General features: G+C 40.7%; 1 protein-coding gene across 2 annotated transcripts in view; it reads left to right on the top strand.

The window, feature by feature from the left end:
- The window catches only part of Dnah8 (dynein axonemal heavy chain 8), a 205,509-nt gene that overhangs the window by 86,180 nt on the left and 103,717 nt on the right, over positions 1 to 15,612 (top strand). For both annotated transcript variants that reach the window (XM_070023840.1, XM_070023841.1), the window contains exons 45-56: positions 228 to 415; positions 2,761 to 2,847; positions 2,944 to 3,051; positions 3,938 to 4,072; positions 5,069 to 5,230; positions 6,780 to 7,026; positions 7,146 to 7,387; positions 7,476 to 7,616; positions 9,590 to 9,827; positions 12,382 to 12,524; positions 12,954 to 13,088; positions 14,653 to 14,775. In XM_070023840.1, the coding sequence (XP_069879941.1) occupies positions 228 to 415; positions 2,761 to 2,847; positions 2,944 to 3,051; positions 3,938 to 4,072; positions 5,069 to 5,230; positions 6,780 to 7,026; positions 7,146 to 7,387; positions 7,476 to 7,616; positions 9,590 to 9,827; positions 12,382 to 12,524; positions 12,954 to 13,088; positions 14,653 to 14,775 (1,949 nt within the window). The remainder of the gene's footprint in view (positions 1 to 227; positions 416 to 2,760; positions 2,848 to 2,943; positions 3,052 to 3,937; positions 4,073 to 5,068; positions 5,231 to 6,779; positions 7,027 to 7,145; positions 7,388 to 7,475; positions 7,617 to 9,589; positions 9,828 to 12,381; positions 12,525 to 12,953; positions 13,089 to 14,652; positions 14,776 to 15,612) is intronic.

Below are 15,612 nucleotides of genomic sequence, written 5' to 3'. Positions count from 1 at the left end.
CTTTAATTATGATAGTCTATTATTTTATTGTTTTTGGTAATCTTATCAAATAATCAAATCATCGTCTTCTCACAGGCACTAAATGTCTTTATAAATTGCCAGATAGGAAACTTTACATAATTGGCATTTAAAATTATAATCGTTGGGGAGCACTTTGGAAAAATGATTGCTATCAAGAACATGGATTATTGATGAAAACTTTACAAATGAGATGTTTTTCATGCCAGGTCTTGCACAGTCTGGTTCCTGGGGCTGTTTTGATGAGTTTAACAGAATTGAATTGCCTGTGTTATCAGTGGCGGCCCAACAGATTTATATTGTTTTGACAGCGAGAAAAGAGAGGAAAAAACAGTTCATTTTTTCTGATGGTGATTGTGTTGATTTAAACCCAGAATTTGGAATCTTCTTAACAATGGTGAGAACATGGGCTTTAATTACAATTTGGTTAGTTTAATAGTTACAGACTTTAAAAAACCTGAATATTAATGGATAATAACTGATAACTATATTCTTATGGTATATTAATGGGTATTAATGGGTACTATGCTCTTAGGGTATATTAATGGGCAACATTATGGTATATTAATGACTAAATAAATGATAGCATACTCTTTTTGAATAGTAAAAGTAGCCCATCTGGAAGGTGAAATAGTAATAGGTTAATACCAGCTACAAATATTTGTTGAGTACTGGTCTAAACATTTCATATTACTGAATTATCATGACTCAGGCAGTGACAAACAAACCTTACTTGCTTTAAGTCAGAAAGCTTTAGTTCTCCTTTGTGCCATGTGTCTATTGTAGGTTGACTAGCACAGAAGTGGGAAAGCTAGAGTCTGCTATGTACATCCATACTCTACTACTAGGCTACTAAGGTAGCCACTATTTCAGTAGTTGCTCAGAATTGTGCTCTGGCTCAGTTTCTAGAAGTGATACAGGTCACAAGTCTTACTGGCCAAAGCAATAGACATGGCAGTGGGGATGGGGAAGGACTATCCTATTATGTACCTAGAAGGAGAAGGGACCTGAAAGATTTTGGTCAGTAGCCCTAATGACCCATATGTGCACCTTATTTTGCTCTACAGCTGTGATGGCTCTTGGAGCTGGATATTTTCTTAACTGAGGAACCCTAAGCTCAGAGAAACAGAAAATCCTGCTAAAGTCCCATGAGCAGGAGAAATGAGCTATTGTTGTGTTTCTAACATCCACATTTGACTGCTTCATCTCTACACTTAGTTTTTCCCTAACTCTTAAAGTAGCAAATGACTTAAAAAGTTTGAAGTAATTTGACATGTTCCAAGCCCAAAGAATTGTCATGTAGTATTTAGTTAGCATATGGTTATGGGAAGAACACTGACATGTATTATTTTAAAGATTGAAAGCCAGAGGTGTGAATAAACAGGAATTCTGCATTTGGGAAAGGAAGTTAATGTGAACCACTTTCAATGTTTATATGTATATATTATCTTTAAAGTTAAAGTCTCTAAGAGTTGTAATATAACATGAAAGTCTCTGTTTGAAATGTCCCAGCAGATAAAGATAAATTATAGATAGCAAGAAAAATTTCTGATAAGGCTTTTTGCAAAAATACAGTAAAGCAGTTAGGGGAAAATAGCCGTAATCCAAAGTTATGGGATTTAACTCATGGGATGAAGAAATTAACTCAGTGTGGAAGAATTTATAAGAAGCTTAACATTCTCGTGAATTAATTATAATAGAAATATCAATTAGATATTGTATTAAGCTATGAAAAACTAAGACAAAAACTCTCAATAGCTTAACATGTAAGAATTTATTCTCTTCAGATCTTTCTGTGTTGCTATTCAATCACAGTTTCCCTCTTGAAGGTCACTTTATGACCCAAAGGCACAGAAAGCAAGTCTGTTTCATTAGATAATAGACTGACTCAACTCCCTCCAGATAAACATCTATTTCCTACTGTGCCTCACTTTGCTTCCTACTATATAGAATCTAAGCATGACAGTTGCAAGGCAGACTGGGAAATGTAGTTTTAAAAAGACTCCTGGGTGGTGGTGATATATCCAGCTTGGAAGTGGGGTTCTGTGATTAAAGAAGGAGGAGTTCTGAGAGGCAATCAAAAATCCTTGTGTTTCTAGCACCTAGCAAGGCATCTGTTATTAGCACCAGTGTTCAGGGGCTGAAGGTTTCTTAATGAACTGTCCTAAATAACCACGATCGGCCTCTCTTGTATTGGAACCCTCAGCCTTTCCTTTGGGACTTAGAAGGCTTGAACTCACAGCCTTCACTTGCTGGGGAAGCCTTCTACCACTGGAGCCACACCTCTTGCTATCAAAGTGCTTTTAAACAATGCCCACAAAGAATAAGTGAAGAGATTAACTAAAATTACCTAGTAAGCTTCTTAGTACAAAATCCTGGTTTTTCTCCCCTTTCAAGGACATATTTTAGGCCATAATTATTCTGTTATTTTGTTCAGTTTTCTATTCTTTTTCTAGCTTTTAAACTACTACACAGATAACTTCCTTTATGCTATGTGAACTTGTGTGTGTGACTAATAATATGAAGAAAATGGATATATACATACATGTAGGAATGACTAGAACATAATTAGATATGAATGATACAATATACATTTTGAGAAAGCAAGAGTCTTTTATGAATCTAATATTTTTCCAATGCTGCCTCAGAATCTGAACTAGAGGATCTGAAGTGTATTTATAGTCAGAAAAGGAAAATTGCATCAGTAATGGGAAATTAAGAATATATGTTTTCAACTCTTAGAACCCTGGATATGCTGGGCGCCAGGAGCTGCCAGAAAACTTGAAAATCCAGTTCAGAACTGTTGCTATGATGGTCCCTGACCGACAGGTACTCAGCGGCGTTTAAAGCACCAGTGATGGACTTTCTCTGTTTTCTCTTAATTGCTGGGGGTGGGAGAAAAAAATCTCATTGCCTCCATTTCAGATCATTATGCGGGTTAAACTTGCAAGCTGTGGCTTTCTGGAAAATGTGATCTTGGCTCAGAAGTTTTATGTGCTTTACAAACTCTGTGAAGAGCAACTTACTAAGCAGGTAACTGTATGGTTAGTTTTTCACTTTGCTATTTATTTATTTATATTCATTTTCTTTTGATGAAAGTCTTGCTATGTACCCCCAGGCTGGCCTGGACTCACTATCTGGCCCAGGTCGGCCTCCAAGCTGCAGTCTCCCTCTCCTCAGCCTCCTCATAGTTGCTGTGGTACAAGCGGGCACCACCACATCTGGTGTTTATTTTGTGAGTTTACCTTGACATATGCTAGCTATTTAAAATAATTCTCACTGATTCCTCCCCAAATATGCTCATAGTAATCATAGTTTTTGATTATGTATGCTTAAAACCTGTTTCTTTAGAAATAACTGCAGATTCACAGGAAATTGCAAGCCACAACAGGACCTTTTCTAATACTGACATCTTGTAACTGTGGTACCATATAGTTCCAGAAATTGATAGTGTACTATCCACAGAGTGCATTAAGGGTTCACCATTTACACATGCACTTGTGTACATAAAATTCATGTAGCCACGACCACCACAATCAATGTGTGAAGCAGCTCCGTCCCTGTAGGGGTCCCTCGTGTCTCTCCTTTCTCCCGAGTCCTGAGTGCTTTGTAGCTACTGATCTTTCTTCCATCTGTAATTTTATTTCAAATTTTATTTGTAAATGGAATTGTGTAATATGTAACTTGTTACCTATGCATTTAAAACCAATTTTTGTCTTTCAAATGGTATCAGGCTGTGTAATTTTTCAAAAGATTTAAGGTATGTGCAAACATTCTAACAAAGGAGAAGAATTAAACATCTGGTTCATGGCTGCACAACAGCTATCTGTGTTTGCATGGGTCTACCCATTCAAAGGTTTTTTGTTGTTGTTGTTGTTGTTTTGGTTAAATAACCTGTCCCCCTCCGCCCCCATCTTAGGTCCATTATGACTTCGGCTTGAGAAATATTCTATCTGTATTGAGGACACTTGGAGCACAAAAGAGAGCCAGACCAGAAGATAGTGAATTAAGCACAGTCATGAGAGGACTGAGAGATATGAACCTTTCTAAATTGGTATATTTCTTCCCTCAACTCACTTCTCTTCCAAGACGCTGACCTGGTTTCTTTGTGTTCATCTGATGAGTGAGAGGGCTGGTTGATTCGGTCCTGTGAGCACTGAAATTACAGGAACGATGGAGCTTTCAGGAGAAGGCCTCCTAGTACCCTCTCCTATTACTCTCTATGGCCAAGTGCCCGTGTGTGGGCATGGACCATTGAGGGTTTGGGTGGCTCCAGATTTTCAGCCCAGTCCTTTTCCATTATTCATAGCATAACACAAATTGAAACTTAAAAATCTTTGTATTCAAGGAACCAGGAGAACTTTTTACCCTGTATTATAAATAGCTTAATCTCAGATGTGCCTCTGACAACCCCATTCATACTTTGCAAGAAACCTACTGTTCTCGGTGGGAATTATGTGGGGGGAGGGCGTTTCACTGCTTTCCTGCTTGTCACGGTAATGACTGGATGTTCAGTTTTGTTTTGTTTTTATACTGATACGAGGACTTGAATTCAGGGCCTGGGTGCTGCCCCTTCGTTTTTTTCTCTCTCTCAAGGTTAGCACTCTAGCACTTGAGCCATAGATCTACATCCAGCTTTTTGGTGGTTAACTGGAAATAAGAGTCTCTTGAATTTGTCTTCTAGGGCTGGCTTTGAACTGTAGTATTCAGATTTCAGCCTTCTGAGCAGCTAGGATTTTAGGAGTGAGTCACCACTGTCCACCTTACATTGCATATTTTTCAGGTTAATGTGACCATCCCGCTGGGAGGGGCAGATAGATCATTCATGTAACGAGACAATGAGCTCACACTTTGGAGCAGTAGGTAGAGGCTAGATTGTAGACTGCCAAGGAAATTTGGGTGCAACGTGGACTCAGGAGAAAGCACTAGAGGCCACAGTATGAATAGGAGAGCAATAAATGACTTTCAGACATGAAGTGATGAGTGTGGCCAAACTACCCCAGTAACGTTTGTTGACTGACTACTTGTATTTTAACCTCTGCTTGCCCAGGTGGATGAAGATGAGCCCTTGTTCCTCAGCTTAATCAATGACCTGTTTCCAGGATTACAGCTGGACAGTAATACATATGTGGAACTGCAAGCTGCTGTGGACAACCAGGTTCAGCTAGAAGGACTGATTAACCATCCGCCCTGGAACCTCAAACTTGTGCAGGTGAGAAATTTTTTTTTTGAGATAGTAGTAAGGACCTTGTACTTTCACTTGGCTTTTTCACTCAGGCTGATGTTCTACCACTTTAGCCATAGCTCTACTTCTACTGGATATAGGAGCCTCATGGACTTTCCAGTCTAGGCTGACTTTGAACCTTTTTTTTTTTTTTTTCCAGTCATGGGGGTTGAACTCTGGGCCTGGGCGCTGTCCCTCAGCTCTTCAGCTCAAGGCTAGCACCCTACCACTTAAGCCACCTTCAGTTTTCTGGTGGTTTATAGAAGAGTCTCACTGACTTTCTTGCCCCGGCTGGCTTTGAACCGTGATCCTCAGATCTCAGTCTTTTTGACTCTATGGGCAGTACAGCAGCCAGTGTGTGTTGTTGGAAATCTCCATGTGACTGCTTGATCTTGGTTTTCCTTAATGGTAGTAGTGAAGGTAAATGAGAATGTTATGTGGACACGATTGTAAGAGTACTCAGGGCAGGTGTTCATCTGAGGGCAAGTATGGGTTGAGCCTGACTCGCAGTATACAAGATCATAAGCAGGGTGGTGACCTGAGCAACCTCAAGGACATTCGTGATGTAAATGCATCAACCCAGCTGGCCTCTTGTTCTAATATTGCAGTATTGCCTGCAACGGGGCCTTTGTTGGGCCCAGAGCCTGGAGGTTCTGAGTGTGCTGTTTTCCTGCTTTGTGTGTGTGTGTGTGTGTGTATGTGTGAGAGTAAGTGTGTTATCTCTGGTTCATATATTTCATCCTTGTGGCAGGCAGGAGGTTGTAACATACAGTATTTCCTTAGATCCTGGTCCCTCTCCAGCTTCTGTGTGTTTTTGTTCCTAGTAACTAACTAAGGACTGAAGCCACTTTGTGGGTGGGCACAAAGAGCAGACAGTACCAGAGAGCTTCTTCCCCCGCTCCCAAGCCAGCCTCTCCTTGCACAAAGACGGATGGATGATGGAATAGAAGTCACGTTCCCCTTCCTGATGGACAAACCCCTCAGTGTTAACTCCCGCTGGAGAGGCTCCCATCCTTGTCCTTTTCTCCCATTCCTTCCTCCATTTCTCCTGGGAGCAGTCCATAAATAAAGCACCTGCACTCAAAGGTGTGCTGGGGGAGGGGGGGGAAGGAGGGGGGCCACCAGTGCTGGGCTTCACTGCTATGCTTGGCGTTGCTGCTTTCTACCACCAGGGGGCATTATCATCACACTGGATGCAGATAAAGTTTGCTTGTGGAAAACGACTTCTAGTTCAGCAAACCCAAATCACAAATAGTTGTTTGAGAAGCAGAAACTAGATTGTGAATTAATTATGTCCAAAATGTAATTCAAATCCCCCCCATTTTCATTACTTTATCACTTAATGTCCTTTTTAATGTGACGCTCATTTGCTCTCCCCATCTAGTAAAACAAAGAACATTTTTTACATCCTTTAAATACTGAACAAGTTGCTTTAATAAAGAGCTTATTTCAAGCCCTTTAAATTTCAGCTAACTACTATGAATGTCAGCCAGAGACTCATCAGCTACATTTTTCAATTTATTGTTTAATTGTGCAGTTATATGAGACATCTCTGGTACGGCACGGCTTGATGACTCTTGGGCCCAGTGGTTCTGGGAAGACAGCGGTTATAACAATTCTGATGAAGGCGCTGACAGAATGTGGAAGACCCCACAGGGAAATGCGAATGAACCCCAAAGCCATTACTGCACCCCAGATGTTTGGCAGACTGGATACTGCTACCAATGACTGGACCGATGGGATTTTTTCTACTCTGTGGAGAAAAACATTAAAGGCTAAAAAAGGTATACACAGGCTTGCCTTATCAGTCACCCTTTACCCGCGCCAGGTCATCCATCATGATCAATATCAGTATTAATTGTTTGTGGATGGAGAGTGATTTTCCTGTTTGAATATTTTGCAGGTGAAAACATTTTCCTCATTTTAGATGGTCCCGTGGACGCCATTTGGATTGAGAATTTAAACTCTGTGTTGGACGACAACAAGACCCTCACGTTAGCTAATGGGGATCGCATTCCTATGGCCCCCAGTTGTAAGCTTCTGTTTGAGGTCCACAATATTGAGAACGCATCTCCGGCCACCGTGTCTCGCATGGGCATGGTCTACATCAGCAGCTCCGCTCTCAGCTGGAGGCCGATATTACAGGTAGGATCAAGAAGCTCCCAGCAGTCCTGTTCACTTTGTGCCATTTCCAACTTGCTAGATAAACAGAGATCCTGTTCCTCCACTGCAGGCATGGTTGAAGAAGCGTACTGTTCAGGAAGCCACCACATTCCTGAGTCTGTATGACAAAGCATTTGAAGATGCTTATACATACATGAAACTAAACCTCAGTCCCAAGATGCAGCTCTTAGAGTGCAACTATATTGTGCAAGTAAGAATTTGAGGGGTTTATTTTTGTTAATACAGTTTATAGAAGAAACCTTAGAACGTGGTTGTTAAGCTCTGAGAGGCTTGCTTCCTATTTTAAAGAACTTGTGCTGGTTGCTGGTGGCAAACACCTTTAATCTAGCTATTAAGAAGGCTGAGATCTGAGGATCAAGGCTCAGAGCCAGCCTGGGCAGGAAAATCTGTCAGACTCTTATCTCCAGTTAACCAGCAAAAAGTCAATTTAAGCCCTAGGAATGGCCTGTACATGTACATGTGCGCATGCGTGCATGTGTGCGCACACGTGCGTGCACTCATACACACATATAAAAAAGCTTTTGCAGATGATCTTACTGTCTGCCATTTCTTTATCATTGTCTCTTTGGAGGGTTGTCAGGGAAGAGGGATGGACTTTCTTCCCCAATATCAGCATTAGGAACTTGTTCCAGGGATTGTGTACAAATAATGAGGGGAGATAAAATAAGCCAAATAAGGCTTGGTACAAAGATGAAGGGGAAAAAAAGGAGCTTGTAGTAATCAGGAAATCTTGGTGCTAATCTTATCTTATCCTGTATATTTAGTATAAATCAGATAGAGAAAAAGTTTAAGCAAAAACTGAGTAGTAGTTTTCCTCTTAGTTCTATTTTTTGGATTAGCCTTTGAGAAACCCCAGAAATAGTCATAGATTGTGTGTGTGTGTGTGTGTGTGTGTGTGTGTGTGTGTGTGTGTGTGTGTGTGTGTGTGTGTGTGTGTGTGTGTGTGCGCGTGTGTGTGTGTGTGTGTGTGTGTGTGTGTGTGTGTGTATCTCTGAGAGAGAGAGTGGTTTTTTTCATATCACAAAGATGAAACTTTTTGTTTTTATTTCCTGGAATAAATATTATGTGTATCATCAGATGCATATAGGCATTACAGCTTTGCATTCTTCTCCTGAGAGTCTCCTCCTTTGGTCTTATGTAAGCACAGTTTTAAGGACCCTCTTAATTCTGGTCTGTTGGTGGTCATGATCCATTCCAGTGCTTTGATTTTCAGTGTCATGGCTGGTGTATAACTCAGAGAGGCTAGGTAGGCTGGAAATAATACCTAAGGTCCACATCAATGACTTATTTAGTAATGATATTTTAGAAGTATAAGATAAAATTTTATCTCAAAATAATTATATTTTCTTAGCTGGGCACCGGTGGCTCACACCTGTAATCCTAGCTACTCAGGAGGCTGAGATCTGAGGATCGTGGTTCAAAGCCAGCCCAGGCAGGAAAGTCCATGAAATTCTTATCTCCAATAAACTACCAGAAAACCAAAAGTGGTGCTGTAGCTCAAGTGGTAGAGTGCTAGCCTTGAGCTGAAGAGCTGAGGGACAGCGCCCAGGCCCATAGTTCAAGGCCCACGACTGACCAAAAAAAAAAATTACATTTTTTTAAAGGATCAGGTAGTAAATATTTTAGTCTTCCCACAACTTTGCCCTACCCATTCTGTACTGCTATTATAGCATGAAAGCTGCTGGAGACAGAGATGGAAATGTCTGGATGTGAATTTCCCAATAAAACTTTATTGATCTCGCTTCTCATTTCCTGCCACACCCCCCCCCCCAGCCCAGACCACAGTTTTCTGAGTTCTGAAGAATATTACAAAGAAATAAAACTTTTGATCTAGAAAGTTGGATAATCAAACAACTTTAGAGAACATCTAGACCAGGCTTTTCAACTTTAATCAGATTAGGAAAATAATACCCAGAGAGATTAGTGACTTCACAAGCTGAGAAGAAGCCAGGCCTTCAGCTTGCCAGCCCAGGATCTTTTCTGCTAGGCCTCCCAGCCTAGCGGAGGTAGACTGGTCTTTTCTCCTAAATGCTGGGACTATAGGACACTAATAAAAAAATAACTTGAGTTAAGACTCTATTTGTTTTCTCCTCCTGCTTTTAGTCTTGTTTTATCTGGAAAATTTTTATTTAAAAAATTTCTCTTATTTAACCCATTTTTCAGTCTCTCAATCTCCTGGAAGGTTTAATTCCCTCCAAAGAAGAAGGTGGCGTCTCGTCCGTTGATCACCTCCATAAATTGTTTGTCTTTGGTCTAATGTGGAGTTTAGGAGCCCTTTTGGAACTAGATAACAGGGAAAAACTTGAACTCTTTTTACGAAATCACGGAAGCAATTTAGACTTGCCCAAAATACCTAAAGGCACAAATCAGACCATGTATGAGTTTTTTGTTACTGATTATGGTAAGTGCAACAGATTATACCTTAAATGAAATAACTTTTTTAATGAGAAAAATATAAACTTCCATCACCTCTTTTTGAGAGGAGATAGCTAATTACGAGTAAAATAATCATGTATACCATTTCAATATCAATTCAGCATGTTAACATATGAGTATAGTGCATCTTGGTCTTTGTCACCCCTTCTATCATTCTTCACCCATCTATCCCAGCTCCACACATCCAAGTAACCTGGTTCCATTTTCATATGTGTACATTGAGTGATACCTTTCTTGGGAGGGGGTATGGTGGAACAGGGTCTCTTGTTTGCTAAGGCACGCCCCCTACTTGAGCCACATGCCCAACCTTGTCAATCCTGGGCAAAAAAGGAAAAGAAAAAGAAAAAATAGCAGTGCCAAAAGTAATTACAATTTCAGACTTCAAACTTTACTACAGAGCTATAGTAACAAAAACATGGTAGTACTGGCACAAAGATAGGTCCAAAGACCAATGGGACAGTCTAAAAGTCCCAGAAATAAACTCATATACCTACAGCCTTGACAAGGGAACCATAGATATAGGTTGGGGAATAAAAAGACAGTTTCTTCAACTAATGGTGTTGGGAGTACCAGATATCTATATGCAAAAACTTCTCTTGCCCATTTGCTGAGTCCCTGCAACTCTACCCAGGAAGTTCCCGTTTATGCCAGTAAGTTCTCATGTTTCTCCTATGACTTCCTGTAGTAGTGGTAGAGTCCAGGTTTCTGGCTCACTGAGGTCTTTGATCCATTAGTACAGCATGACAGATAGGGACCTGTTTGAGTTCATTGTCTCTTCATAGATCTTTTATAGGTTACCTTTTTTTTTTTGGCATGAATATGAACACTTTTAGAAAGACTTTATTCCTAGACTTAAAGTCAAATATGGAAATATCTGTTTCTAGGCAAGGTGGAGGTAATAGAAACTGGGTTTAGTTACTGACAATAGAAATCTAGGAAGTTGGACAAAATGTATGGCACTGTTTTTCAGACTTTGGATAAGAGACAATGAAAATAATGGAGTGAAGTGAAATCAGGTGACTGGGTCAGGTCACTGAAGGAAGTTTCCAGAAGCAGCTCAGGGAGGGGAAACCCAAACCAAAAAGATGAGGCAGAGATAGACTTTGGGGAGAGACCAAGTGGCTAGAGCTTGTGGGACAGGGCCCATAGAGAAGTGGGCACAGAGAAGGGATAGAGCAGCAGAAACAGACAGGCAAGCTCACAGCCACTGAAGAGGTGTCACAACTCTTAGCAACGGATAGCACAGACAAAGTATATGGAAGAGTTGAACAACCCAGCTGACCCCTTTTACCTAGTGGACCCAGTTTAGAACAGTGTACTCGAAGACAGAAGAATATACATTCTTTTCAACAGTACAGAAGATATTTACCAAAATAATCTGGGTATCTAACATTTCTCGAGAGCAGAGCTTGGGAATGCATGCTTGTAACCCCATCTGCTCTTCAGGTGGAAGAAGGAGAATGGTGAGTTCTAGACCAACCAGGGAAACATTAATAAGACTCTGCCTTAAAAAATGGGGTGGGGTGGGGTGGGAGTCGTGTCATGGCCCAAGTGGTAGATGGCTTGCCCAGTAAGCAGGAGGCCTTCAGTTCAATCTGTAGTATAGCCAAAACCCACCAATCAGCTACCCAAATTACCAACAAAACAAAACCGGTGAAAACCTCCACAGCATGCTTTGTGTCTATATTACAAAAAGAATATGAAGGTTGCCATTAAGCCCCAAAGAAAGCAGAAGAAAGAAATAATGATTAAAACATAAATCGATGAAAGAGAAAATAGAGTAATAGAGAAAAATATCAAGGAATCCAAAAGGCGATTCTTTGAACATATCAATAAAATCAATAAATCTCTAGCTAGAGATTTCAAGTTAAAAAAAGATATAAATTACTTTTACCAAGAATGAAAGCAGTGGGAGGGAACAGATGGGATGAGGAGAATGATGGAAGAGGTGGATTAGAATAGAATGAATGGTGGGGGGGAGGAGGGGAGGTGGGGTGGGGGGGTTGGGGGAGGGTGGGAAGGGATGGGAAGGGGAAACAAAGGAGGAGGCAACAATGCTTGATAAGAAATGTACTCATTACCTTGCCCATGTAATTATAACCCCTCTGTACAGTATTTTCACAATAAAAAAAAAGAATAGAATGAAAGGGCTGGGAATATGGCTCAGTGGTAGAGTGTTTGCCTAGCATGCATGAAGCACTGGGTTGGATTCCTCAGTAACACATAAACAGAAAAAGCCAGAAGTGGTACTGTGACTGAAGTGGTAGAGTGCTATCCTTGAATAAAAGAAGTTCAGGGACAGTGCCCAGGCCCTAAGTTCAAGCCCCAGGACTGGCAAAAAAAAAAAAAAAAAAAGTGAAAAAGGAGGCATTAGATAAGTAGATTTGTGAGCGTGTTTTAGGTTAAGTACTTTAAATGTTTATATTGATGCAACTGATTGCTTATGCAAGTTTTACTTTTGTTGCTGACATACTTTTTGAGTGCATGTTTATTGAGATGAAATTTCACTGATTGCCTAGGTGATTGGGAGCATTGGAATAAGAAACTTCAGCCATATTATTATCCAACTGACAGTATTCCAGAATATTCATCAATTTTGGTTCCGAATGTTGACAATATTAGAACAAGTTTTCTGATGGAGACCATTGCAAAACAATTTAAAGTAAGTTTCATAGATGGATTCTTAGGTGATTATAAACCATGGAAGGAACACATCTGCTCTCACATTCAATGATAGAAAAATTGAACTCTTAACACCAGGGGGTCTGGAGGTAGAGTCACCAGACAGAGACACTTTGCCAGATGAAGCCCCAGGTCCCAACTCATATCCTTTGAGCTGCAGAGAATCTGGATTTTAAAAACCTCTTCCTCCTTCTCAGGTCATGTGACTAGGTGGCCTTACAGAGCACTGTATGCATTTACATTCAAATGTTCATCTCAATTTGGATTTACTTGGATGTAGGTATAATTCAAAAAAATGCAATTTAAAAAAAAGTCCTTGTGGTAGTTTGTCAGAGTAGCCAGCGTAGTCATAAGATAGTGGGTCCTAAGTGGGTTGCAATACCACTCAACACAACCTTCACAATTGCAGGCTGTTCTGCTCACGGGAGAGCAGGGAACTGCAAAGACTGTGATGATAAAGGCCTATCTGAAAAAATATGATCCTGAAGTCCAGCTATCCAAATCCCTCAACTTTTCATCTGCCACAGAACCAATGATGTTTCAGGTAAAAGGCATCATTTTCTGTAGTAATAAACATTAAAAATCTTAAGTGGGGTTGGAGGCCTGGCTCAACTGGTAGATCATCTGCCTACCAAATGCAAAGCCCTGAGTTCAAACTTCAGTAATGTCTAAAAAAATGACTACAGTATAATGTATATTCCACCTATATATGTATACATTTCCACATATATATAAATCAAAAGAGATAGGACCATACTGTTAACCAACTAGTTAGCCTTATGGTTGAAGTAAAACTCAAATAGCATACTTTGGCCTAATGTTGATGTTGAAGCTGAATTTTGTTGGTGGTGGTGGTGATGGTGGTGGTGAGGGCCTGGGCATTGTCATTGATCTCTTTTTTCGCTCAGGGTTAGTGCACTACCACTTTGAGCCACAGTGCCACTTCCAGTTGTTTTTTTTTGTTGTTTTTTTGTTTTTTTTGGGTCCGGTTGTGGGGCCTGAACTCTGGGCCTGGGCGCTGTCCCTCAGCTCTTCAGCTCAAGGCTAGCGCTCTACCACTTGAGCCACAATGCCACTTCCGGCTTTTTTTCTTTTTGCTTATGTGGTGCTGAGGAATCGAACCCAGAGCCTCAGGCATGCAAGGCAAGCACTCTACCACTGAGCCACCTTCTCAGCCCCCTGGACTGGCTTTGAATTGTGATCCTCAGATCTCAGCTCCCTGAGTAGCTAGGCGTGAGCTAGTAGCTAGTAGCTCACAGGCGTGAGCCACCAGTGACTAGCTGTGATGCTGAATTTTTGAGTAATCTATTTTGATATAAATTAATGGTTAATATCACTTATTTAAAATATTTAAATATGTATTTCTTCTTTGTGTGTGTGTACGCGCATGTATGTGTTGGTACTGAGGCTTGAACTCAGAATTTTATGTTCTCACTTGGCTTTTTTACTCAAGGCTAGTGCTTTACTGCTTGAGACACACCTCTTGATTTTTTGCTAGTTAATTGGAGATAAGAGTCTCACTGAGGGGCTGGGAAGGTGGCTCAGTGGCAGAGTGCTTGCCTTGCATGCATGAGGCCCTGGGTTCCATTCCTCAGTACCACATAAGCAGAAAAAGCCCAAAGTGGTGCTGTGGCTCAAGTGGTAGAGTGCTGGCCTTGAGCTGAAGAGCTGAGGGACAGCGCCCAGGCCCAGGGTTCAGGCCCCATGTCCAACAAAAAAAAAAAAAAAAGGAAGAAAAGAGTCTCACTGATTTGTTTTCTGAGATTAGCTTTGAATCTTGAATCTCAGATCTCAGCCAGGGTTATTGATGTTAGCCCCCCAGTGCTCAGCTATAATATATGAAAGTGTTCATTGTCTTTAGAAGTATCTTTTTTTTTTTTTTTTTTTTTTTTTGCTGGTCCTAGGGCTTGAACGCTAGGCTAGGCTCTACCACTTCCAGCTTTTTCTGTGGTTAATTGGAAATCAGATTTTCCTGCCTGGGCTGGCTTTGAACCATGACCCTCAGATCTCAGCCTCCTGAGTAGCTAGGACTACAGGCGTGAGCCACTGATGCCCTGCTGAAACATCTAAAATTTAATGCATAAAACAAACCATTTCCTTTTCTCTAGAGAACAATTGAGAGCTACGTGGATAAGCGAATGGGAAGCACATATGGGCCCCCAGGAGGGAGAAAAATGACTGTCTTTATTGATGACATTAATATGCCTGTTATTAATGAGTGGGGAGATCAGGTATGACTAAATTATATCATATAGATGACGCTTCATCAGTATTCTTAGCTCTGTCAGTCGCCTGGATGTTTTCAACTATACTAATTAGTTCAGTGTTTTTTTTTTATTGTAAAGATATTATACAAAGGGTTACAGTTACAAGAGTGAGGTAATGAGTACACTTCCTCTTGAACATTGTTACCCCCTCCATTGTTTTCCCCCTACCATCCCCTCCCTCCCTCCCTTCCCCGAGGCTCTTTTTTTTTTGATTGTGATTAAGTGATTACATAATTTCTGAAATTTCACAGTATTGTGGAGTAATGATGCTCATTTAAAGTTACAAGTTCATTCTAACTTTCCTGGAGCAAATTGTCTATCACAGTCAGTTTAGTGTTTTTTTGACTTCTCTCTCATTCCCTTGTGACTCTGGCAACTTTGACTTCAGTATCTTTTTGGGTCCTTTCTTGCTTCTACTTTCCTTCAGGTTTGTCCTTGAATTCACTACTCCATTCCCCTCCCCATCCTCCCCCCTCCCTTCCTTTCCACTCCAGATTAATTTGGGAGTGCTGTTACCATTGAACCAAATATCTCATAATCATTCATGTAAATGTATTTGGTAGCTAGTTTTATCATTATAGGGAAGGGCGTTTCTTTGACCATCCTCTGCACACCTGTGATGGTGGTGAGATCACAGGTGGCATAGCTTAGGTCAGATTGTCCTGAAGGTCATCATCAATGTCAATAAGCACTTCCCTGGTTATGGAGGTGAATGTTTTCTGCTCCTCTCATCTCTATTACTTTACAGAAGCTCTGGGAAAAAATGAGAGTGATACGTTACAAAAATATTGTTGTGTGACC

The sequence above is a fragment of the Dipodomys merriami genome, unplaced genomic scaffold (assembly GCF_024711535.1).
Source record: "Dipodomys merriami isolate MVZ:Mamm:240054 unplaced genomic scaffold, mDipMer1.0.p SCAF_16, whole genome shotgun sequence".
Classification (NCBI taxonomy): domain Eukaryota; kingdom Metazoa; phylum Chordata; class Mammalia; order Rodentia; family Heteromyidae; genus Dipodomys; species Dipodomys merriami.
The sequence above is the reverse complement of the archived record's forward strand: the minus strand, read 5'-3'. Positions and strand labels throughout refer to the sequence as shown.